This window comes from Gobio gobio (genome assembly GCF_949357685.1).
Source record: "Gobio gobio genome assembly, chromosome: 12".
Classification (NCBI taxonomy): Eukaryota; Metazoa; Chordata; class Actinopteri; order Cypriniformes; family Gobionidae; genus Gobio; species Gobio gobio.
This window is the reverse complement of record NC_137105.1, coordinates 27,966,659-27,994,393: the sequence shown is the minus strand read 5'-3', so window position 1 is coordinate 27,994,393 and position 27,735 is coordinate 27,966,659. Positions and strand designations below refer to the sequence as shown.

General features: G+C 39.8%; 1 protein-coding gene across 1 annotated transcript in view; it reads left to right on the top strand.

The window, feature by feature from the left end:
- Positions 1-27,163, top strand: part of nrxn3b (neurexin 3b) — a gene marked incomplete at its 5' end in the record, with an annotated part of 580,383 nt that extends 553,220 nt beyond the window's left edge. Inside the window, 2 exons of the mRNA XM_079831676.1 lie at positions 8,273-8,351; positions 22,131-27,163. Of these exons, the coding sequence (XP_079687802.1) occupies positions 8,273-8,351; positions 22,131-23,083 (1,032 nt within the window). The 3' untranslated portion in view covers positions 23,084-27,163. The remainder of the gene's footprint in view (positions 1-8,272; positions 8,352-22,130) is intronic.
- Positions 27,164-27,735: the final 572 nt, after the last annotated feature.

Sequence of the window (27,735 nt, the reverse complement as noted above, 5' to 3'; positions counted from 1 at the left end):
CCAGACCGTCCAAGCTGGCCCCTCAGAGCCAGCTGGCTCCTATACCCGCACCTGGGGCTGGCTCCATCCCAGAGGCAGCTAGGGACAACCTGCTTCGTCGTGTCCTAGGGCCCCCAGGACGGCGCAGTCTCTTGGGCAGGGCCTACAAACATGGACCTAATCACATTGCCAACAGCAGTGTACTCAGCAGAAGTGCTCAGCAAAGACCCTCTAAAGCGAGGGGAGTACAGCTTACGTCACCTGCATCGGGGCGGCTGTCTTTCTTTCCATGCAGCGGCCAACCTTGATTGCGAGGGCGTCAGTCATTGGCAATGCTCGGGCCTCAGGGGAGCATCCGACCAGAACCATACCGACAGAAGGATTATCCGATGTTCTGCTCAACCCGGGCCCTAAAGGAGGTGAAGCAGAGACATAAAGCAAAGGAACAATATCACAGAAATGTGAAAAACCACCGGCCGTACCATCCTCCAGGAAGAGGCCGGGGGCCGCCAGCAGATGGCGGCCACCAAGCTCCGAAAGGCGGAAACAGCAGATAAAGTCTAACCGCAAACCGGCGAAAGACGCTTAATTCCACCCCACGACTACTGACAAAGTCGCTGTCTCCTGCAACATCCTCGTCTGCATTGCACGTGACCCCAGAACGCAGAGAAGGGGGCGGGCCTTGGCCTGACGACTCTGTAACAGAGGAGGCTGAAACAAGGATGCATAAACAACGCCATGTTTTTAAATGAAAAGACAGGCCAGGGGCGAACACCTTTATTAAAAGGGAAACGCCCCCATCCTTGACAAAGCCTAGGCCAAGTGGTGCGACATAAGTCCGCACTAGATCTACTCAGGGCCCGGGAAAGAAATATTATCACCTCTAAAAAACCCCTTTTCCAAAGCTCCGCAGAGCTGGGCGCAGATCTCACTACAGCTCGTGCATTAGCGCGTACCCGGTCTTCAGCTACTTTTCACTTTACGCTAGGAAAAAACACAGCTCACCCCTTACACTACAAGCCCTCAGGCGAGAGCGCGATTCAGTTACCCAAACAATGGGGAAAAAATATAGCACGGAGAGGCAACAAACTCTCTAGCAGAAAGTGAAGTATTCACACACAACCATCATAATGTTGCAAAAAAGATCGTTCTTAGCTTACTCACGGGGAGCTGCAGGCCCTGCGAAGATCCAGCGGCGATCCAAATTTCCCCAGAAAACCTCTCAGGCGAGCGAAGGTATAGGAGTTCTGAAAAACATAGTTTTGAAAATGTTTCACCCTCAGCGAGGGGACTCACCAATCGCTCCCAGCGGTGCTTCCAGCCAGCCATAGGCTAGTATCCGCCCGCCATCCTGAGGGGGGCGCTCTCACAACCAAGCCAGGCGGGCCGTCAGAATTCTTACATTTCTGCTCATCATAGGCCCACCGGCCTGATGTTAAAAGCGCCCGGGGAAACTTCTTCCAGAGGAAGGGAAAAAGGCAGCGTTCACCTGCGTCCCCTCGGGGGCGGAGTCCGCTGCCTACGCTGGTCCCGGTTGCCAGCTCCAGCTTCCTTCCTCCTTTTGAAGCGGGTGTCCCGCCTCCTCTGCGCCATAACCCTCCGTGGGGGCGCTCGAGAGGCAACACTGGTTCTCTGTTCCTGTCTCCAGTCCTCAGACTGGGACGGACCAGGGACACCCGACTGCCTGGGCGCGGTCCCGGACCTCCGCGGGATGCAGGTTTTAAATGCTGCCGAGCGCGTCCTCGCCTCCCTGAACTTATCCACCACCGCCTCTACGGAGGTGCCAAACAGTTCAGAGGGCGAGACCGGGGCATCGAGGAGAAAGGCTCTCTCTTTCCCCGCGATGTCCGCCAGGTTCAGCCACAGATGTCTCTCCGTGGCCACCATAGCCGCCATCGAGCGACCGATGGCGAAAGCTGTTTGCTTGGTGGCCCTAAGAGAGAGATCAGTGGTGCGACGCAACTCGGCCACCGCGTCAGGGGTTAGTCCCACCCCCTGATCGAGGTCCTTCAGCAGATCTGCCTGGTAGGCTTGTAACACTCCCATCGTGTGTAAAGCCGCCCCAGCATGACCCGCCGACATGTATGCCCTGCCGTTCAGACGTGATGTTGTCCTAAGGGGATCTGACGGCAGGGTGGGAGCCCTTAGTGTCGATGGCCGCCCGGAAGCGAGGTAGTTTGCAAACGCCTCGTCAACGGGCGGCAGCGACACATATCCAGCTTCCGGTAATCCCTCGACGTCAGCAAAATTAGCCCGCTGACGCCGATGGACTCGCGCTGAATAGGGCTTCTTCCATCCTCTCGCAATCTCATAATGGAGATCATGAAAGAATGGAAGACTCCCGAGAGCTGGCTGGTCATGGGCGGGGAGATAACGGTCATCCAGTCTACTTTGACGAACGTCATCTCCCCTAGCGCGCCGCCAAGGCAGCTGCAATCTGCCCACGGCGCGCTCCATAACCTCCACCAGCTCCCCATACATGGGACAAGGTGGTTGAGAAGCCTCAAACACTTCACTCGACTCCTCAACCATCCTCTGCTCCACTGGAAGAGCCACAGACGAGGAGGAGGAGCTTAGATCCTGCTCCGCCTCCAAAGTCTGCCCCTCGCGATCTGGCTCGTTGTCCACAAGCACTACACCAGTCTCTAGACGACGAGCCAGATCCAGCTGGGAGCCCCAGGATTGAAGGCGCCGCTCGGCCTCGGCGCGAGCGGGACCACTCCCAGCTGCTGAACTCTCTCCCCTCGAGAAGAGAGCCAAACGAGAGCGGAGCGTTCTCAACGGAAAACGCTCGCAGTTCGCACAGGAGGCTCCCTCGAGAACCTCCCGTGCATGCTCTTCCCCCAGACAGTATACACAGAGCGTGTGAGTGTCGTCAGGTGTAAGATACCTGGTACACGGCTCTGCGCACCTGCGGAAGTGGCGCTGTTTCTCTGCACACTTCATATTGCTTGGTATTGCTTGACGTTTCAGGATCCAGGCAAAACAGTCACTGAAGACGAAGAGATACTGTCATGTTGGCAAGGCGCCCTTATATACTTCCTGGTCGCACCTTGATGACATCAGAGGCTGTCGCCGGTCAGTGGAATTGACGTGATTCAATGTGATTTCAGGCACCTGTCACGCCGGAGGCGTTCCCCGTAGCGTCGAAGCTGACGCAGCGCGAGTTCCCTTTCGAAAGGGAATCCAAGGTTTTCTACATAGATTTTCCATAGGGAAAACAACCAATATGTGCATTAGATAAAATTATATTTTGAAAAACATCAAACAATACAAAAACACTACTACTAATTACAACTAACACCTCAAGTAATATATTCATACACCAATCAGGCATAACATTATGACAGGTGAAGTGAATAACACTGATGATCTCTTCATCATGGCTCCTGTTAGTGGGCACGGCTCCTGTTAGTGGGTGGGATATATTGGGCAGCAAGTGAACATTTTGTCCTCAAAGTTGATGTGTTAGAAGCAGGAAAAATGGGCAAGCGTAAGGATTTGAGCGAGTTTGACAAAGGCCAAAATGTGATGGCTAGACGACTGGGTCAGAGCATCTCCAAAATTGCAGCTCTTGTGGGGTTTTCCCGGTCTGCAGTGGTCAGTATCTATCAAAAGTGCTCGAAGGAGGGAACAGTGGTGAACCAGCGACAGGGTCATGGGCGGCTAAGGCTCATTGAGACCCGTCAGGGTGCCCATGCTGACCCCTGTCCACCGGCCAAAGCACCAACAGTGGCACTTGAGCATCAGAACTGGACCACTGAGCAATGGAAGAAGGTGGCCTGGTCTGATGATCACATGTTCTTCTACATCACGTGGATGGCCGGGTGCATGTGCGTGGCTTACCTGAGGAACACGTGGCACCAGGATGCATTATGGGAAGAAGGTGTGGCAGCGGAGGCAGTGATGCTTTGGGCAATGTTTTGCTGGGAAACCTTGGGTCCTCCATCCATGTGGATGTAACTTTGATATGCACCACCTACCTAAGCATTGTTGCAGTACATGTATACCCTTTCATGGAAACAGTATTCCCTGGTGGCTGTGGCCTCTTTAACTCTTTCACACTTCCACAAAGCACAAATGCTCCAGGAATGGTTTGAGGAGCACAACAAGTTTGAGGCGTTGACTTGGCCTCCAAATTCCCCAGATCTCAATACAAATGAGCATCTGTGGGATGTGCTGAACAAACAACTCCAATCCATGGAGGCCCCACCTCACAACTTACAGGACTTAAAAGATCTGCTGCTAACATCTTGGTGCCAGATACCACAGCACACCTTCAGGGGTCTAGTGGAGTCCATGCCTCGATGGCTCAGGGCTGTTTTGGCAGCAAAAGGGGGACCAACACAATATTAGGGAGGTGGTCATAATGTTACGCCTGATCGGTGTTAATAATAATAATAAAAAACATAAATGATACTCATAATACACATTCTTTGAGTTTTCTGAACATGTAAAAACAAACTTCCCAGGAAGACTTGAATGCACCATATGGTACTAACACTATGATATTGCCTGAACAAAAGTGGTCTAACTGCACAGTGTTGCCCTGAGGCAACAAACAAAAAAACACAGTTTTAGTATATAAATAAAAACAAAATAAATATTTAAACAATCAAACATACTTTTTTACATGCTGATGCACATGCATATATTTTTTTTTATAAATGTATTTCAATTTAAACATGTTAAAAAGTGATATTTATCCAACCAATTGATGGCACTGTGTCCCATGTGGCTGTGCTTCAGGAAAGGACTGCTCCACCCCCAAACAGAAAGTCACACCCACTTCAGCCCCTCATTTCATTGAACAGACATGTCAGGTGATATTATGTATTTAAAAAAAATATTTAAAAAAGTTAAAGGGGCAGTGTGAGGTCCAAAAAGGTGGTTTGTTGCCTGAGGGCAACACTATGCCATAGAGGGCTAACATCAGACAGAGTGTGTACTTTTATGATGCACAGAGTTTCTGCCTCTGTTTCAAATCAATCACTTTTTATATTACCATGTCAGTTAGGATGCAGATTATGGGATTAAAATCCCGGGAAATGTATTGCGGTCGCGGATCAAAAACGAATATATATGTATATCTGCTTTTAAATTTTGAAATCATTCTTATTCGTTTTTGCTTAATCATGCTAAAAATGTTTTATATATATATATACATATATTGCACAAAATAAAACAAAATAATGCAAAATGATCAGAATAGCAAACAATGTGGTCACAGATCAAATTATTATAAGTGTGAATAAAAAAATGTAATGCACATTTAAAGAAATATTGAGCATGAATCAAAACTTTAAACACTTAAAAAAAAAAATATATGTAATGTGTACTTAAAAACCATGTTTCCGTTTCCTGTTTTTCTCTTCGCTCTTCTTTCCACATTATGTGCTTGCTTTTCTAAATCTTGCAGTTCAAGTTTCATATAAATTAAGGCAGGCTTAAGCATCACCATTGGTCTAGTTCTAGATTGACAATCAACCGAAGAGGGGAGTTGACATCACTCCAGTGCGACTCATGGCTACTGATGCTCACGCTTACAGGGGAAGATAACTGTCAGCTGGCAATTTTCGAGCTGGGGTAAAATCTTTCTGTGGCAGGACACCATTATACTGTATATGTGCCTGCAACACGACCTATCACCGGTATATATGTCTTCCTGGTGATCCGTCGTTAAATTCCCCATCCTAACGATGACCTGTCACAGTTGTGCCTGTCTGGCGATCCATCACTGTTATATTTACCTGCAATGAGATGGCAGATGTCTGTTCTGATAAACTATAGATGTAAACATTAACACAAAATTGTTTTTAATAAATTATTGTTAATAATACACTTTACTTAGTAAACGATTTGTTGTCCTGCAGCCGAGTAGTTCTCTGTAGACAGTTTGGAATTGGTTTTGTATTGCCCTCATATTTTAGTTGTGGTCACAGACAGTAGATGGGACATTAGTGGCATTTCAGTGGAGCTCTGTGCTAGCAGAAAACCATTTCTGAGCTGGTATGGTCTGGACTAGCCTGTCCTCTGACACCACTTCTGCAGCTGGTCATGCACGAACACATCTATCAAGTCTCTTCTGTGATTTCACACTTCAGGAAACTGTAGTGAACAGCATTGAGAACTGTGGACCCTCTGCTCTTGAGGAGGTCCATCAATGCCACATCTGCTGGTAATTTGACTGCATCACATCTGTATTATAGTAACTGTCACTTGGCTGGATCAGTCTGCTGTTATCCAGCACCATTATGACAGCACTATGACAGTTTATTTGAGGATGAATTTCCATGCTGGTCCTGTCGATCTAGCTGTTGACATTCTGCTAACCCGCAAAACGCAGCTAGTGAAGTTCACTGATCATCTTCTGAAGTATGTTCAAACAATTACTGGTCAAACACTAGCCCCAACATCAGACAAAAAATGCCACTTTAAATTCCAACCTTTAACTCTAGCCCAATGCACTTGAACACACTGCAAAAAATACAGCTTCCAACTAGCATGTGTGTTCTGTGCCTGCTTGTAAGGAAATAAATCTGTTTCAGCAGGTATCAATCGTCTGTATTTGTCATTCAAAAAGGGAAATTAAACTAGGGGCCAGATTTACTAAACAGGGCAAATTAGCGTGAGAGCACAATTCCATAAAAGCGCAGATGGGAGGTGACAGTTCTGCGCGTGATCTACTGACAATGCGCAAATTAATGAACACAGACGCAGGCGGATCATTTCCATAATGACTAACGCAGTCTACCCCGTAAGTGTCTGGTTTAAGAAGTGCTTTTTTGGGGCGGTAAATAATGACGCAAACACCAGTAATTTACGAGCACAAACCTTTGTAAACCACATTGCTTGATTCATTTAAATACTCTCCTCCCATAAATGTTGTGCCTGAAAGGGAAACTCCCAAAAATACATATTCAATTCAGCCGCAAAAATAACTCCATGCCTTTTCAGCGCTAATTTTTCACTGTGTGTCTTTTGCAAATCCTGACGGCAAAGGAGAGTTTGCACTGGTGCAAGCTGTTAGTAAATCTGGCACTTGGACTGCAGATATACAAACTGTAAACAAAGCAGTGTTTGCTTACCATTTTGAGTATAAATCACACTGATCACTTTCATCATTCCAGGCGACTCATGTTAAATATTTTAAAAATATTTGTGTATTGGAAAGCTCAGGTAAGATGAAGTAAAATTAGAACAGCCTTCTGTCTGTCGTCTTGACTTCTTAACTCGCTTTCGTCACTTTGGCTTTTATTCTCATTCACTAAACTGAAGAGCCAATCATAATGACCTCTCTCACTAACAGCCCCGACACCGATTCAACATGCTAAATCTGGCAAACTCCCATCAATCTGAGCCCGACTAGAGCTGAGCAAAAGTTCAGAAATTTAAACATAATTCTTACCCTAAAATATGATTGATTGATTGAATGTAATGTAATACCACATGGATAAATCACATTAAGATGATAAAATGGCAGGGACACTATCATACCAGCATCCCAAACAATATATTTTGGTGGCCAGTTTTTCTGGTAGCCTATTTTTAGCAGCCTGGCTCACTGCCATGCTTATTTAAATAATTGTATACTCTAACACAAGATCAATGAAGAGTGTCTGAAATAATAATCTGTTCTAATCCCGTTGAAAGTGTCTCTCACTCAAACTATGAGCACATTAGTACAAATGTACTTCTCCAGACAACATCCTCTCTACCCTAGTACGTAGGCGCTCTTCCAGGCTCCAGCCGATTCATTAGCCTGTCAAATTCAATAAAAGTTAAAGCTCGTCCTCTCACCCGGCACTGCAAACTCATTCAGTGCTGTGATTTCATAACCCTTACTTTGTGACAGGGCTTATTTTATCGAGGCACCGATCCACTCTGATTAACAGGCTCTGTATGCATGTGGGGTGAAATACAACACTGCCAGAGTGGCTGGGCTTGGAGAGAGCAAGAAGGCGGGAACAAGTATGTTCATAAATCAGAATTGTGGGACAGAAGGTGCTGATGGCCCAGCAGAAGGCGAGCATCCAGAGATGGTGATTATCAGTGGCGGCCCTCGAGAAGCTGGAGATGGTAGACAATGTTTGAAGAGTCAGCCACCATAAATAAACCCAAATAGAAAAACAAACCTGACATTTCAGTCCCCAGTCTGCTGCCCTTGAGAAATAGGGGAAAGAAGTAAAATCTAAGGCTTGCTCCATGATCCTTTTTGTGTTGGTAGATTTGGCTTCACTTAAATGTTTGTTCTGTTTGTTTTGTCTTCACACGCCTCTGGCTGATCCAGCAGACAACGGACGACATTGTGTCCTCCGCAGAATGTTCCAGCGATGACGAGGATCTGGAGGAGTGTGACGGGGGACACACAGGTGGGATGGGTGTGTTATGGTTGTGCTTGCTTAAACTTCTCTCACTCTCTTATATTTGAGTTCTCCCTCTCAAAGCATCACCCCCATGAGAACCCAGTGTAACTTCAAAAGTGGCACTAAAAGCCTTTTTTTTTTTCAAAGCATTATTGAGATATTCAGTGGTCCCAAAAGGTTCTGTACTTGGACATTAAAATGCCTGTACACTGTAAAAAAAAAATTCAGGTCTCCAAATGAACATTTTCTAGTGACCGATCACATCTAAATATTTCAGTTGGCCAAATTTAATTTCTGTGAATTGATGCAATTTAATTCACAGAAATTCAATTTGGCCAACTAAAAAATTTAGATGTGATCGGTCACTAGAACATTTTCAATCGGAGACATGATTTTTTTTTTACAGTGTATGTTGAATTGATTTGAATATAAAATATCAGAGCAAATGGCATCTGCAAACAAATGATGCTTGATCTTTTCTTTGGAGAAACTTCTCTTTTTTAACCCCTTTTTGTGATAACTTTTAAGACAAAGTCACTTGACTCCAACACATTAACTGAGCATGTTCTACTTATGTCTGACTTTCAGAAAGTGTCTGTTTATTACTTACATTTAATTAAGGATATCATTAAAATGTTTGCATGATACACAAAATGCTGATTAATTTATCAAATTAATCACTATGAATTGCATATATAAATATTTGACTCAGATAATATATACATATTTGCTTCCCAGTTATGATATTTAAGAGTAATTACATTATTGTGGCAGAGACAAAAATGTATTTGAACACAAGAATACATTCTGTGTGAATAGGTCATTGTTTATTCTGTGCTGCCTTCTCTCGACTAATGTCCTTCGTTTAAATGTTTTCTTAATTTTGAACAGTATATCTATTTTTTTATAATTTTTAACAACATTATTGTTGCTTGAAAAGTGTTATTCTTCAAATAAATGCCACTTGCTTTGATATTTTGTAATCTATTGTGCAGTGACATTCATACAAGGTGTGAGCTAAAGTGTGACTTAAGTGTCCAAATATTTTGGGACCACTGTTGTACTGAATCCAAATAGTCTGTGGGCTGAATCGGTTCACGTGCAGATGATATTGTAATGGAATGAAAAGAGTCAGGAAGAATTGGCCTGTTTCAGAGTTACACTTGATTATGGGGCCGAACGTCACTAACATGGTTCTGTGTTTATACTAATTTTGTCCTCTCAGCAATCAACAGAGAGCCAAACTTTACGACAAAAGTACAAAATTAGTATTAAACTCCATGTAGTTCACTCTGATGCTTCAAAATGTATCAATCCTGTATACAATGGATTTTTTGCAGTGCGTGTGTGTGTGTGTGCGTCATTGACAGATGATACATTTTGAGATCTTTACAAATCAAGTGAGAATAATGCTTTCAGCATAGAGTTTTCTGATGTGTATTGGACTAACTGCAACAGAAACAACTCCTCCTTCCTGTTTGTTCCTTTGTTTCCTCACATTTTGAAGGCTTGCCTTAAACCATCTAATAGAGAACAGATATCTTCGAATTTCTGTGCTAACCTTTCTCCACACATAGCTTCTATTACCTCAAGGTTAAACAAACGTTTTGCACAGTATGATTATGACGTATGAATTGCTACCGTTTCAAAGAACAGTCAGCCATCACAGTACAGAAACCCTGTTGTTGATTTTAATGCTTACAAGGTCATTATGGATGCAAGGGTTATTTAGTTGAAAAGTTGTATGAAAGTTCAGTGGTCTGCCTGCCATCCTGTGGTCACCGTGATTTTGCCAAGTAAGGAATGTTCCTGAATCAACATATTTTTTTATATATATAATAATAATAATAATAATAATAATAATAATATATTTAATATATAATAATTCCTTCCTAACCCTATCCCTGCCCCTTCCCCTAAACCTAACTAATCCCATAACTTATCCCTAAAATCAGAGGGAAATTATAGGTGAATAACACTGATGTAGAAGCACCTAAACCTGGCTGTTAGCCTAAACTTAACATAAACTGTAAACTTGTACCTCAAATCTGATAGGTTGATTGTAATGTTGTTCCTGGATCAACAAAGATGTTTATCCAAGGACATACTATACTTGGTGGAATCATATTCACCTTCTTGTATTGTAGGGGTGGCACGGTACATGAAAAAAAAAAAAAACGAACCATTCGGTTCACTTGTCTCGGTTCGGAACGCATGCGCAATGTATCCTCGTGCCCGTATGTTACCTCAGACAGCGGCGGGTGTCCTTTTCGCGCGAAATAAGAGGTGTGTGTGTGTGTCGACATACAGTAAAATAAAGTAAAAGTGGAGTGCTGCAGGTCACGTCACGTGTAGAAATGCATGTGGGAGAGATAAGGAAGGCTGCCCGGAGTTGGAGGATGCGCCAGCGACGTATAGCAATCAGGGCAGATGCAGTGCGTATAGAGAGCGGGAGCCGCGCGCGCCCTGTCTCGCGCAGCTGAACCGTGGCTCGTGTATTGCAAATACAGACAAATATTGTCCATTCTGTCACATTTTCCGGTGTTCTCCTCCGACCCCTGTCTGTCTCATGCTTTGATGTATGATGGGCAGCATATACTGTATCTGCTGCAAATGCGACCGTGTTCCCCTCTGTCTCATACACACATGCATGTAACATGTTGTATAGAAGTAGTTCACATGATAAATGTAACATTTAAAAGTTAAGATATGCTTCTAGTTTTAATAATTTAAACATGCCTTTGAAGTTTGGGCGAAAACTTGTGGCAGTGTTGTGTTTTCGTGTATTTTTATTTTTTTATTTTCTCAGCGCTGGATGTCATATGGTGATTGTGAAACACACGGAACACTTAATTGTGAAATTTGTTAATCAGGTCAGCTGAATTAAAGCCACAGTGCATTGTTCTGATCAAAATTGACATGATTAACATGAAAAATGTTAGGCCAATGTGTCGGACTCGGTAGACAGCCAGTTAGGAAACAACTTCTACATGATATAACAATTGTGGATGATTAAGCTATATATCATATGCTGAAGTAAATTTCTGGAGTGTTAACGATTAAAAAAAACAACAACAAGAACCGTACAGAACCGAAAACCGTGACCCTAAAACCATGATACGAACCGAACCGTGGGTTTTGTGAACCGTGCCACCCCTACTGTATTGGTACCTCTCGACCGAAGGTGGATGTGATTTCACTTAGTACAGTATACTGCATGTTCCTGAATAGAGGTAGGGATAAGGTTAGGACTAAATTTTCAGATAGGAATGTTGTTCCAGGATCAACAAAATAAGTCTTACTTGGAAAAATCACGGTGACCCTCAAACGAAGGGCCTTTAATTACTTCAAAATGCTTTCAGAACACTAATTAAGGTCCTTGGGTTCACCTCAAACTACACTCTGCATTATGCAAAGCATATGCCCTGCTTTGACCATTTTTTTTAACCTCCCACTCCCAAATACACCAATTAAAACCAGGTTTTGTTTGTTTGTATTTGTATGTATCTGTTCAGTCATAAAAACAACTTCAAGCAAAAGAAATGTTTTATTATCATCGTTTTTTAAAGCATGTCATACCTGTTTACCTGGCAGGCTAGAATCCATATGGTCTGCCGTTACCTTTGACTTTACAGATGGCCCCTATTTATTTGTTTGTTAATTTTACAGTGTATTTCTCTCAAACTTACAAGGTCAACCTGCTCATTATATGAAGATTTACTCTGTGCAAGTTTTTAAACCTGATGGCAGATAGTTGTGCTTCAGATAAATTCTCCCTAAGCGTAAAATCTAATACCAGCCCCAAGTCCTCTCAAATTCAGTGACAACAGGAAGTATGCTAAGGGACAGTTCCAGTGTTACCTTTCATCTTTTCTCATCTGACATTTGATACGAGTATACTTAGCCACAAACCACCACACTCATACGATTTCATGTTGACACAGAAATTCACATCATCAGTCTGACCTTCGCTTCAGATTTTGTGGACAGTTTGCATGATACTTTTCTGTTACATTTTGTTTCAGTTTTGGTTTAACCTTTTTCATGTAGAAAAACATCTTCCTACTTTATCCACTCTTTGACATTCCATTCATGTGATTTTGGTTTATTTGCCGTATTTCCCAGCATTTTCTTCTTTTTTTTCCCCATTTTGGGAGGATTTTTCTTTGATGTCCTCATCCTTCCACTTTCCAGGATTAAAGTTGATCCTCTTGTTTCATCTCATCTTGTGCCGCATGGAATTTTGGTGGTTGGAAAAACAAACTTATGTTTTGTGCCATTAGGCTTAAAATTAAACACCCCACATTCTATACAACAGGAAATAAAAGGCAACAAAATCTTTTCTTGCCATCATATATTTTATTTATTATTTTTGCCTTGTGCAGGCAACCCCATTCTGTCTCAAGAAAGTTGTGTGAACGAATGACCCCCCCCCCCCCCCCATCCCTGATCTCATCTTTATTTCTGTGCCTTTCTGCATAGACATGTCTGTTTGAATGCAGATGGCATAAAAAGACTTTTATTGCCACAAAGTATATCTGTTTTTCTATTCTATTTGTTGCTACTGATCAATCGCAAATGTGGCATGCATTGACTGCAAACTAACCAATCCCTAGTGGGAGGCTCCATCATGACTCTTGCATGGAAGTTATTGCCACCATCTTGCGTGCTTCTCCACCCATGAGTTTGCTAACGGGCTGACCGTGTGTGCTGATGTGCATATCATCTGTCTATGTGCTAATGTCTTTGAGCGTTGAGTGTTCTGTTATGTTCTGTCTCATGTCTTGCTGATGTTGTTTCTTGTATTTTTGCACTGTGTTCTGTGAAACTCTTGAACACTTTTGAACTAATGGGAATTCCACCAAAAGGCCAATGAAACATTTATATATAACGAACAGGGGTTACATTGGAATGACATGAGGAGCCCCTAAAATTGTGTGATTCTATTGTTCTATATAGACAAGGCTTGACATGACATAAATTATCAGTTTTTCAAATGAAGCATGGGCCTGTCAGTATTTTTAAATAAAATATAAATCATTATAGTAATCAACGTAGGCTCAATTGGAAAAACATTCCTGTGGCAACATTTCTGCAAAACTATGCGTTGCTTCTTGCCAATGTTGAGTAAGTTACTCTAAAAAAGTAATGAATTGCCAGCTACTAATTATCTTCAACAGTGTAATTAGATTACTGTACTAATTACTCTCTCTAAAAAGTATTGGATTACTTATTTATATTACTTATTACTAATTACTTTCTAAATCCTATATCAACAATTTATAATGCAATTGCATAAGTTATTCTTAAACTGGCCAAAGTGTGTAAATGGAGAAGGTTTTATTAAAAGCATACATTTTAACATTATTTCATTTATATAGCGCTTTTTGCAACACAGATTGCTTCAAAGCAGCTTTACAGTGATTCATTTTGTTTTTGAAGAAAAGTTTTTGATTAATTTCCGTTGTAAAAGCTGACTAGTTATTTAATTTGGTGCCATTTAAACAACAACATCTTCAATTAAAACAGAAAACCCCCAAATAGTGTTAAATCCACTATTGTTTTATATAGAATTGTTGTATAGTCTATACAGTATTTAATGCAATTACATCAGAAGTAATTCATGAAATAACAGAAAAAATAAGAGTAGTAAAAATACTATTTCAAGGGAAAAGTTAATAAATTACAGTAATTAGATTACTTAGTAATTGATTACACCCAACACTGCTTCTTGCACATTTCACTACACTTTCAAAGTGAATTGTCCAGTGAGTGACACTATAAGCATTGTAGCAACTCATATTGTAATAACTGCACATAATGTAATAAGTATTACACTATTATTGTAATAAAATGTTCATAATGCAATAATTTTCTCAAAACTTAATAAAATCTTGAGCTCATAATGTAATAAAAAATTTTACATTATGAGAAATGTATTACAAGGAATACCAATGCTTTATGTTTAATAAAATAAAAAACAAAAACAACAATAATAATAATAATAATTATTATTATTATTATTATTATTATTATTATTGCATGAATATTTAAATCTGTTGCATTTTGCAGGTAAAACTGGATTTCGATTTTTTAAAATGTAAATGTAGTGAATACTAATATTTTGGTAAAACTTTACAATAAGGTTGATTACCTTATTGTAAAGTGATCACAATATATAACAGTTAACTATACATTAGTTAATGCATTAGTTAACATGAACTATGGTTATAACTAACCATGAACCTTTGCTAACCTCTGTTCAGCATTAGTTAATCTTTGTTAATGTTAGTTAATAAAAATACAGCTGTTCATGGTTTGTTCATGTTAGTTCACAGTGCATTAACTAATGTTAACACGATTTTGACATTTTTAAACTTTTAAACCTGATTGTCATTTAAATGTTGAAATTAACATTAACAAAGATAAATAAATGCTTTAAAAGTGTAGTTCATTATTAGTTCATGTTAAAGGTGCACTATGTACATTTTCCGTCCACTAGAATTCGCCTGCTCAAAACAAAGTTGTAGTTTGATGACGCCAGGTTTGAGCGCAGAATCTTGGTACATGTGGTCTTCACCTCAGCCAGTGGAAAAGTATCGGGATAGGACTCGGGCAGAAATCATGTTCATGGATGTGATTATTAAAGTTACTATAGTATGAAGCAAAGCAGGACCGAGTGTTGTGGAACTGAACACGGCCGCTGGAGCGATTGTTAATAAGATGAAGGCAACACACGCCTCGCGAGCAGCGGGACTTTTATTATGACACAGTGGCCGGTGTCACTTCCGATTTTCCGGTCATGAGTATTAGGTAATGCAGCTCTGTTTATCATATTAGATACATCTGAGTGTGTTGAAAATGAAGTTATGACATTACTCCGAGCGTTCACTCAGCGGCTGCTATGATGCTGCATTCACACGGGGCGTTGGCGTTAATGCTTGGCTTAAGCTTTGTGCTGATGCGACCATCATAGTGACAACAGCCAATCACACGTCTGCTCTGGAGTTGCATGAACGCAATTGGCTAGCGTCTGCTCTAGAGTATTTGCATAGGGTGATCTGATTGGATGACGCCTGCGTTGGCACTTGAAAAGTGAGTGAAGCGACGCGTCGGAACTCACAATTCAGTTCAGCAACGCATGACGTCACCCATTCAATGTAAATGAGAAGCGTTAACGCCGACGCCCCGTGTGAATGCAGTGTGACACTTGTTGCACACTGCAGTCAGGCTAAAGCGTTTCTGCAAAATAAAACCAGAAGCCGAGGGTAACGCAGATATGACACAATCGACAGGCGACTCCCTCACACGTCCCGGTTCCTCGGTTAATAGCAATTTCTCACGATTTACAAATAGTTGGAAACATTTGGGATATTGTAAGTACTCTGAACAAAATATATAACAGTTAACTATATGAACCTTATTGTAAAGTGTTACCAATATTTTTAATGTTTTAAAAGCTATGACAATATGACAATTTCTCATAATGTAAACATTTTTATTACATTATGAATATTTTATTACAATAATAATGTAATACTTATAACTTTTCAGTTTTTACATTGTGCAGTTATTACATTATGAGTGGCTATAAGCATGTTTAGTTTTATACGAAACAGATGAATGAAAACGTACGTTGGTTGTCGTACATATCATGGCAGTTTGGAAATGAAATATCCGGTGAGTGATGCTACAAGGTTAATGGCACTAAACCTAACTGACCCTAAACCTTAAACTTAACATAAAGTTTTAACAAACATTAGGTAAAAATACATTTGCTGAAGCAACAATCAAAACTTGTGTTTTACAGGACTCGTAAGCAATGTTGCAATGCTGTACCAGGTGATCTACCCACCAAGTATACTATGTCAGAAAAGCCATACATTGCCAAACAGCTGATTGTGTGTTGCAAAAGTCTAAATGTATTAGTTTTATAAATCATGCAGTTTGGTAAAAGTGTTTTTTGTGGTCATGATAGTATTGTGCTCTTGCTAACCATGCAAAGTCTTTCAGAGAGAGGCAAGTTTTGTCCAGTGAGAAAAGTAGAAAAGTATTTTAACATCCACACTTCAGCATTAAGATAACCAATAAATAATGACATTCATGTTCTAACTAGATTATAGGATTGAACTTTTTCCTAAAGACTAAAAAATAAACGGACACAGTTTCGACAATCCTTCATGCTTGAATAAAAAAGGGAAAAAAGCTGCCAGTAGTGTAGTTCAAGAAGGAAGAGCCTTTTAAAGTAAAACTGATGTTGTGTCTGTAGGATCCCTGAGGTTTCATAGTGCTGTCCTCAGTGTGGTTGATTAAGATGGAAAAATGGTCTTCAAAGCAAGACATCAGTCAGGAGAATGTGTAGAGGTGCACAAAGAGCATGGGACCCTAGGGAATGGGCCACTGAACCACTGGCACAGGCTGAATTTTGGTCTAGTCAGGCCCCGTTGGGCTGGCTATCACTTTAAAGCAGCTCTCAAATCAGTTAAAGGTTGTTTAGTTGACACATTTAGTTTAATGGCCATACAAAAGATTGTGCTACATACAGTGGGCGCATGCCTCTGGCTGAGGATACCAGTTTAATACCTTGAGAGTCACATTGAGAGTCTTTTAAAGTAAAACTGATGTTGTGTCATATGAAGACGTAGCAGCAATCTGTGACGCTCCAAGCCAAAAGATCCCTTACAACATTTAAAAGACAAAATAGAGGAAACAACCGCAACAACTTGGCATCCTAACTGGGAAGGCCAAACTAACAGACACTACTCTTAGCCCTAGCTTAAAAACGTACATTATTAAAGGTATTACTAAAAGTACGACTTTTTTTAAGACGATTTTTATTATAATATTTCATATATTTGCTCCAAATTAACTTAATTCATTTATTTACAGATTGATAAAGTAAAAGTAAAAAGCTCATAGTACTATTTTGAATTCACTGACAGTTTTGTTAATTGTTAATTGTTGTTCATTATTATTAAATGACTGCCAATTTATGAGCACAATTTACTGAAAAATAGCCATGTTTGAAATCTTAATTCATACATGATTAACTGTAACCAAGTAGGGCGGAGCTTAGCGCTGGGTCATTTGCCCATCCAAGTGCAATCGGATACGTTGAGGAAGTGTCATAAAGGTCAGTTTTTGTCAGGGCAAGATGCCATGCTGCTGTAAAAAATACCTCCTCAGCAGTTACACTGCCATCTCATTTCACACGTTTTTCAGTTCTCATACTGCTGATGAGTTATCAGAGGCTGAGGGGAGGAAAACCGCAATAGTCGCAGGCTGGGCACAATGCATGGCTGACACAAAAGCATTTGACTGTGACGTGCTTTCTGAACCACAGGGGCCAGCTCACACATACTCTTCTTTTAGGGGATCAGGCAGGTTTAGCCCCACACACCTGCGGCATTCATCGCTGTTTGGCTAGACTCAGCGAAAACAAGATGATCACGGTGTTTAGGCATGGATATCTGTACCAAGGACGCTTGGATTTGGTTGGGGGCACAAGAGAGAGAAAGCACTACTGTGAATGTCAGCTGTTATGGTTAATTTTTTCCTTCGCTTCGCATCCTCTCCGCTCTAAAAGTTATGCGAAATTCTATGCTAGAGACATTTTTAGAGAGCATTAAGAGCTGAGGAAGAGGGAGGCGCTTCACATTTATTAACAAGAATTAACTCCTGTAAGCAAATGCAGAGAATGCTGCAATCTAGCTGAGCTGGAGGCTTAATGCAGTGTGGAAGTGTTTGCATGTAATGGAGCTTAGCCCAAAGAACATTTCCTCCTATCTCCGCTCTGCAAAACAAATAAAATCCCCTAAGACGAGCACACAATGTTTGAGCTGAAATAAAACACTGAAAAAAAATATGTTAGATTAAAGTATTTACTGAGACATGTCTTCTGTGGCACTGTCTTTGTGCCTGTGGTTTTAGTAGATGCCTTCATCTTTATCAAATCATCTGAAGCAAGCAATAAATGCACCCATTTAGTTCAGGACGTGAAACTTGAAGGGAATCAGTGAAACTTGATAAACAAGGCGAAATAAGGCTAACTTTTTGCCAATTGCTATACCAGTTTCAGTTGTTAAACTATTTTATACTAGATTGTTCACTTGTTTTCAGTCATTAAATTGTATGCCACCCTGCTCAACAGATAATCAGTAACAGTATCAACCATTGAAAAACCCATACTGATCGATAATAATATCTCTCATGTCCTACATGCAAACAAAAACTTGTTTATTTAAATGTATTCTTTTTTTATATATCGGTTAGAGCAGGGGTTCTCAACCCTGGTCCTTGAGGACCACTGTCCTGCAGAGTTTAGCTCCAACCCTAATCAAACACACCTGAACCAGATAATTAAGCTCTTCAGGATTACTAGAAAGCTACAAGCAGGTGAGTTTGATCAAGGTTGGAGCTAAACTCTGCAGGACAGTGGGCCTCGAGGACCAGGGTTGAGAAGCCCTGGGTAAGAGACATCTCACAGAGATGTAAGGATGCTATTTTGTGGAATTCCCAGTCTTTACTGTCATTTATGTTGAGTGAACGGCTGTTGGTTATGCAATGATCTCTGCATTATATTTCTGTTCTAAATTGGCTTAATGCATTCAGGATTAACATTATATTCAAATGGTCATAAAATCAATGAGGTCTTATCTCTGTATTGAGATTAAGATTTGGTTGATTCACCTGTTTGATTGATTCGAGTTGATATCCCACAGCCTTTAGCCCATGGGTTTCTCAATATCCTGTAACCCTGTTCTCTGCCCTCCTGATGCAAGCTTGCAGTGCTGTGTTTCTACTTTCCCTAAATGCAACTTGTTAAAAAGCATGGTTTCACCTTGCAGTGAAAAAAAAAAAAAAAAAAAAAAAAAAAACATTCCTCCTTTTCCTGAAATACACCCACCCCTGCTTTGTGCTATCAAGCTACTAACAAGAGATTACAAAGGAAAACTAATAATGGTGTTTGACGGTACAGTGTCCCTCCTCTGTTTGGCTTCACTATGTGCTTTCTGATTATTTAAATTTTGATAGTGTGAGAGAATTTTTGTAATGTTTGTATTGCTTATTCATATATATATATATATATATATATATATATATATATATATATATATATATATATATATATATATATATATATATATATATATATATATATATATATATATATATATATATGTATTTATATGTATATTTTATATATGTTCTGTATTGATTCTAGTTTAGTTTCTCTTTTTTCTTGATTAGCATGATCAATATTTGAACTTTGTATACAGCCAGACAGAAAGTATTCATATATATATATATACACAATTTTTATCAAGAAAAAAGATGCTAATAATTCCTCACCACTATCTACTCCAAACATTCAAAGTCAGTTATTTTGGTCATCATTTTCCCCAGTTCTGACTTCTAAATTGTTGAAATCTAAATACCGAAATTGAAACTGAATGGGACAGAAGTTGCAGCTTAGGGTCTGTATAAGTGTCAGTCTTGAGAGTTCTATATGATCTGGTAGATGGGCATGTATATGCTCATTGTTTGTATATCCCCATCCCTTCCTTACAGCCCAAAGCTCTATTGCCGCCCGACCGCTTCGTACCGCCCTTACATGGACATGGCAACTGATGTACACGTTCACTTCCATCTATGTCATTTCCTACCTAGTCTGTTCATAGGCCTCTCCCTCTCCCTCTTCCTCTCTCTCTCTCTCTCTCTCTCTCTCTCTTCTCTCTCTCTCTCTCTCTCTCTCTCTCTCTCTCTCTCTCTCTCAACCCTCCCTTTCTCCTCTTAGCAACAGTACAGTATGTAAAGTTATTCTATCATTTAATAATTCATGTTAAAAAAGAACAAAGAAAATATGTATCTGTAGATACTTCAAAGCAAAATTATCTAAAAAAAAAAAAAAAAAAGAAAATGTACAGTTTTCTTTTGTAGAGAAAATGATTTATTTATCAAAAGAAAGAACAAATGAGCAGAATGGTGAAGTTATTTTTCATGTCATGGTGTGAATGTATGTGTCGTTGCCTCCCTGTATCATCTTGTCTAAGAAAAATATTATATATAAAATTAGAGGATAAATTGATTGCCTAATTACATTTTTACAGATTAACCATACTTATCCCCAAGCATTCTTACACCACTTTCTTTTGTAAATGTTTTTCTTCCTGCCAAAATCATGCGGGCAATTTGTTGATGTAAGTCACAGAACTGTTGGTATGCTTCCACCTTTTGATGAATTGTTTAATAGGCTTATTATTTTTTAGACTACTTTTCTTTTTTTATGTGCTTACTACTCTCTTTTTGACTTTTTGGCATTTGTGGTTTGTGAATGTTTCAAGTGTTTTGCTCTAGCCATTAACCAGTTGTTTGCATTGCTTTTCATTTTTCTTTCCCTTTCCTTTTATTTCTTTTTGTCTATTGTTTGAGACCTGTGTTGCCTTATAGTGCCCTATGTTTGTAATCAGCGAAGCCACCTTGGCGTAAGTTTGAGCAGATTCAATCAACATCTGGATGTATCCCTTTTAACAATAACAAAAGGGAAAAAATATTAATGAAATTTACAATAGGCCTCCTTAATAAAAAAAACAACCACGACCAATTTCTTGAGAGTCTGTTAGTAAAAAAAAATGTGCCTTATTCAGTAAATCGTTCAATAATCCATTAAGCTGAATGCGACAGTTTACTGAAATTCATGAAGCCCAATGTGTGCATGTAATGTTTTCAACAATTAAAATGTCACTCTCAACTTGAGCGATGCAAATCGTATAACCTATAGTATGACATGAAGTGTTCACAAATGAGACGAAACATTCAGGTGTTGTTGAACTGTCATGCGACTTGTGCCATTGAGGCAATTTCATAAGAACTGTCAAAAGGCAATTGGCTTTCATCTCAAGTGTGACAGACTTGAAAGAGAAAAGTAATAAAGTGATTTTCTCTACATTCTTGATAAGCCGCTCAGAAAATTAGAAATCTCAATATAATAATGGTATTTTTTGGGAGTGTTCCATATATTACGCTCTTATTTGGTCTTATGTTTGTTGATCCAACAGGACGCTTAGACTTTCCTAAATGAATTCACAACGTGAACAGTCACTCAAAAATGGATCGACTCAGTTTTGTACTTCCACCTCTCTACACATCTCAAGATGTAGCAAAATTAAAGACTATGTTCGCTAGTTTCACTTCTTTCAGACGCTCTAAGTTGCAGGGGCGCAATAATTGTGAATAATAGATGTTTTATGTAGAGGTCAGTTAAAGGGGTAGTTCACCCAAAAATGTTGTCAATTTTGTTGTTCCAAACCTGTATGAGTTTCTTCTTCTGTTGAACACAAAATAAAATATTTTAAAGAAAGAACCAGACAGTTGACGGCACGCATTGACTTCCATAGTATATTTTTTCCTGTTGTGGAAGTGAATGGGTGCCATCAATCTGGTCTGGTCACCAACATTCTTTAAAATATTTTCTTCTGTGTTCAACAGAAGAAGAAACTCATACAGGTTTGGAACAACTTGAGGGTAAGTAATGACAACATTTTCATTTTTGGGTGAACTATCCCTTTAAATATGCCAACAAGAAAGCTCAAGACCATGCATGTCCCTACAAGCCTTTTGATAAATTTACCTCGCATTTTCACATTTCTGTTCTTTGTTTCTTTTTGTCATATTCCTTTCCAAATATTCTTGCTTTGCTTTAATTGGTCATGTACAGATGCTTGTCTTCAAGTAGCCAAACTTGAATGGACGCTAATTCTAATTTCTTCTTCTTCTGCTTCCCAGGAGGGGAGTTAGTCATCCCTGTTCTAGTCGAGGATCCCATAGACATCCCCCCTGTATCCACTCGAGCCCCTTTCATCCCCCTTCCCCCGACCCTTCACCCTGTCCTCACCATTATTAAGACCACCAAAGAGTCCCTGTCAATTGCCACCGAGGCGGGGGTACCTTGCTTGTCGGACCAAGGCAGCGATGATTGTGATGATGATGGTGATGATGATGGTGATGGCTTGGTGATATCGGGGTTTGGCTCTGGGGAGGCCTTCGACTCTAGCCTCCCCCCTACTGACGATGAAGATTTTTACACCACCTTCTCCCTGGTAACAGATAAGATCTTGACCCCGTCGACTTACGAAGGTGGCTACAAAGCTCTCGCACCCAAGTGGGAAGTAAAGGACTTTAAACCTAGCAAGGCCTCTGAGGCGGGCAGGACTACGGCCATCCCGCCTCTGCCTGACCTCAGGAACTCAGGAGCGTCACCCGTCATGCCCGAGACCGCTCCTAAAATCCCTGCCGGGAAAATGAACAACCGTGAGATCAAACCCCAACCGGATATAGTGCTGCTACCACTACCCACATCTTTCGACATGGATGGCACCAAACCGAGGGGGCCGTACATCACGCAGCCCATGTTGCGCACCATCCCCAGCGCCCTGCCCACCAAGCCAGGTATCAGGAGAGTGCCCCCTGGTGCCTCGGAGGTAATACGTGAATCCAGCAGCACTACTGGCATGGTGGTTGGTATCATCTCTGCTGCTGCCCTGTGCATCCTCATCCTTCTCTATGCCATGTACAAATACAGGAACAGGGACGAGGGCTCCTATCAGGTAGATGAAACACGGAACTATATTAGCAATTCGGCACAAAATAACGGCACGGTAGTGAAAGACAAACAGCCCTGCACTAAGAGTGCCAGCAACAAGAGACCAAAAGACAAGGACAAGGAATACTATGTATAAAACAAAATCCAAACAACAAAACAGAACTAGATCTGAACAGAAACAGTGATTTTACATAAAAAATCCTTTAAAAACTCAAACTCACTGAGTCAAAATGAACCCATTTCCAAGTTCTGTGATTTGAAGCACACTTAAGCGTATTGGTAAGCGTAGGGAGAAGGCAAATAGGACTCTAGAGACCTCGATACCTTATTTTCTGTCTGGTTTTGGGACAATGCCAGTGTAAAATATCTCATTGTTACATAGTTATCCCTCAAGTGACTTTCTAAGGTACAAAATCCTTGGTGTAAAAAAAAGATGAAAGGAAAAAAAGCAACCCCTGTCCATTGTAACCCTGTACAAATCAATGATGATCATGGGTTATGGTCATGATTTTGGGCATGCATGTGATGTGTGTGATGTAGTACTGGTATCTTTGCAAAGCGGAGGAACTAGAGGATGTTGTTTTGAAGATGCAAAGTTGGAAAATTTGCCATAAAACAGTACTTTTAAAACCCAAGTAGGAGAAGAAACATTCAGAATCTCTGCTTCCGTTAAACAAATGGTATGCTTTTTTTCTTATTATTTTATTAGCTTACTCATTTTTCCTTAGTTTCTACTTTTATTTCTCATCCTTTTCTCTTCCAGTGTCTGTCAAGTACTAACTTGCTTTAATATTCGTATTCTGATTGAGCTCTGCCATGTATAATCAGATTCAACTGAAAAGCATCCATCTATTACAAATGGAAAATGAGACATTCTACACTAAATTCCGGATTCTTTCAGTTTTGACTACTTAAGTCATTTACACACATGCCTCAAATTGGGAGCAACTGTGAGCAAAGCAATCTGTTGTCTCAATATATGAAATAGCGGAAGACAAATTCAATGTGAGTGAGTGTATATTTCCTGTTGTCACAGTCAACTGTGTCAAACAATAAATATGTTTACATATTTTATTACATCATAGATGTGGTACTTTGTAGCTCATTATTGTACATAACAGTTGATTTTGAAATTTTCATTCTCTTTCTGTACCAATTGAACAAACATCTAGTTTATTGTAGTTCATACTGTGGTCCAAAAGTCTAAGCCCACATTGAAAATGTAACATTCAAAAAGTAATATAAGCCTAGAAATGAGCAGAAGTACATGTAACAAAGTAATATAATGATGTACAGTGAAGAATAAATAGTTAAGGTTCTGCACTTATTTCTAGGTTGCTAATCAATGAGCAGATTTGTCTAACTCCAAATTTGACAAAGGATCTGATTTTCTTGCTTCCAATGATGTGCACAGATAGCATTGGATAACATGGATCAGCTGGTCAAACTTTCTGGTCTAGGGGCCTCATTTATAAAACTTTCATCCTAAAAGTGTACATATGCACAAAAGCTAGATTTTGCGTACGCAAAAAAAAAATCTGATTTATAGAACAATGTGTACGCCAGAACCTGCGCAAAAATCCCTTAATAAATCACAGCCAGCTGAAGATTGTGCGTACGTGCATCTCCACCCTGCCTCCTCCCTGAAATCACCATATGGAACGTTCAATGCCTAGTTTTACTATGCATGACCTCATCTGCATATCATTTCCATGCATATTCCCATCCACGTGACATGTTTAACACTGTCAAAGACATTGAAAAATATTAGATACAGACTATAAATGCCATTTGTGCCTTACACATTGCTGAAAATCATGCAATATCCTTCTTATGTTTTAGAATAAATTTATCAAAATATCCATAAAAACAAAATTTTATAAAATACTTAAAACAATTTGTAATAAAGTGGATTCATTCATTTCCACAAGCCAAATAGTATTTTAATTCAAAATATTTTGTTCATTGTAAACAATTCAAATCAAATCAAATCCACGCAGTTTTGCTGGTAATGTGAACATTTAGGATGTTTAGGCTATTTTTAATGGAAACAGATAGGCCTAATTTATTGCAATGTAAAAATTGTCTGACTCAGTTGAAAAAGGAAACGTGCAAATCTTAACTTTTTCTTCAATTTGTATCCTTCAAATACAGTGGTATTTTTCATAATTTTGTGAAGATGTCTTTACACTCTGTGTTCGTGCAGCATGTGGTTGTACAGTAAGCTATTATCACTGGACCGATTCAAACCACACAATGGACCGTTTGACAACAAATCCTGCAGTGTCTGTAATATCAAAGTAAGTGTGCATCATTGATCATTGTTCTCGCTAAAACATATTTTGTCATAACATGAGTTTAGTTTAAAGAGGAATTAAAATCCTTGCTGTCATTAAAACAGCATGTCACATGGAAAAATTATCAAAAGTAGCACATCCACATCTACATTCATATCATTTTTGTTTAAATTCTGAGTAATGATTTTATGTAATTTTAGTTCATATCGCCATACATGAAATTGGAACATTAATGTAAATGTATATATCAAAATGAAAATTGTTCTTACTTCATTTAATTTCTCACTCTAGTAAAGGAGTTTGTACGCATGGGTCAGAGTTTGCATGCAGGTGTGAAAATTGTCCCGTCAAGTTTGTTTTTATAAATCACAACTTATGCGTCGGAAGTGGCGTACGCCTCTTTCAGGGCCTGTTTTGTGCGTACGCAACAGTTATAAATGAGGCCCCAGGGGCCTAAAAAAACCTGTAGAATGTAGGCTGTAGAAACCGTCCAAAATTTGATCTTACAATCATTTCTCAAATGTGCGTAGGTGTGATTCATAGAATGAACGTACACACAGAAAACCCACATACGCCTCTCTTTCAGATGTGAAATCTATAAATCCCAAATGATCTTGAACTTGCGCACAGCTAAATGGTTTCAGTTTTCTGCCTTGCAAACCATGCCTAATTAATGTAGATTACATATAAAAGAGCACCAGTCATCGTCCAAATCCTTTAATTTAGAATTGCGAGCTGTAAGAATAGCTTCAATTTCCAAAACCCTGCAGACAAGGAAAAGTGCGTACGTATGCTCAACGTTGCTCTAAGCACTTTTCCACGTCAAAGACAGTTTTTAATAAATATGAGCGTTGCCGTGGATTTTCGTGTACACATGCTCTAAGATCAAATCTTTGCGTACACACGCTTTATAAATGAGGCCCCTGGGGACATACCAAAAACAAAGACAATTAAAAACTTCCTATTTTGTTCTCAAACTGCTTTTATAATGAGAAAAAAAAGATGCAAAACAGACGCATTTTAACTCTGTGGTCTCAGATGTTTGGACCCCACTCTATATGCATAAAGTGTTATGAAAGATGCTATTCTGTCGTGCAAGAAGACGTCAACTGGTTGAAAAAACCCTCCGCATTAACAAGGCTCTATGTTACTGGTTCTTGTTTTTTATATAAACAAGGTTATAATAGCTCATATAATATAGGGTGGATGATGGAATGGATTTATACTGCCGCCACATTTCTGGAGTCCATGAAAGTTTTATTTAATTTTTTTGTCTCATTCTGTGTATTTATGATTTTCACCATGGTGCGCTGTTGTCATGCAGTCTATAGGTTTGTTGCATTATGACCATTCGTGTTGGCAAAAGTTGGAATTCCTCATATTTTTTTGCTCATGTATATTCATTCTTTTTTTTCTGTTCAGCACATCATAGCTCTCAACTTTGTCTGACATCATTTTGATTTTGTGTTTTCAGTTCATTGTTTTCACTCTTGACAGCTATATCCAGCAATAAAATGTTAGCAGTTGTTTTCAACACTAGTGTGACATTTTCTGTTTCTTATCCCTAGTTTCTGACATGCCACTGGTAATGACAGCACAAATTACCAAGTTATAACAGAGTAGAGTTTGAAGTAAATTTTTAGCAGCCTTGCCATGAGCCATCAGAAATTAAGAGATTAGCAATGTGATTCTAAGTTTGTTTGTTTTTTATGTGCTTAGTTGAATTCCTAGAGAGATATCCTACCCAAAATACTATCTATCAGTCAATTGTTGTTACCACAAAAATGGGAATCACATCGAAAGAGCCAAGATATGAGCTGTGACCGCCAACTCCCATTAAGCATTGCCATTGACACAGTTGTGTTGAGAACGTGTATGTCTGTATGTTTGAATTTTTTTAATAAACCTTAAATATGTTGTACTTTATTAAAAGTCAAATCAAGTCACCTTTATTTATATAGCGCTTTATACATTACAGATTGTTTCAAAGCAGCTTTACAGTGACAACAGGAAAATGATTAAATGATGCACAGTTATTTTCAGCTGTACAGCAGCTCTACCAAAAAAATTGTCATTGTTCAGCTGAAGTAAGTTCAGTGTTGATTCAGTTCCATTGTAAAGATCATCAATAATTAAATTAGATCATTTAATCTATAAAGCAGTTCTGCAGAAAAAAAACTGCTCAGTTCAGTGTCAGTGCAGTCAGGTCAATAATATTGTTGAATATTAAGTGTCCCCAACTAAGGAAGTCAGAGGTGACCGTGGCAAGGAACTATAATAGCATTCAAATATTTCATGTTCCTTTTGCTTAAAGATCGGATTCATCAAGCTGGCATGGTGCCGAACTGTGTCATAGGTCTGTGTCGAAGACTTGTCTGGTTCTTGTGGTCTTTGCTGAGGATCTGTGCCGATGGCTGTCATGTCGACGAGGCCTTCACAGGGGATTGTCTAGTTGACAGGATCTCTGCTGACATTCAGGGCTGCATTTTGG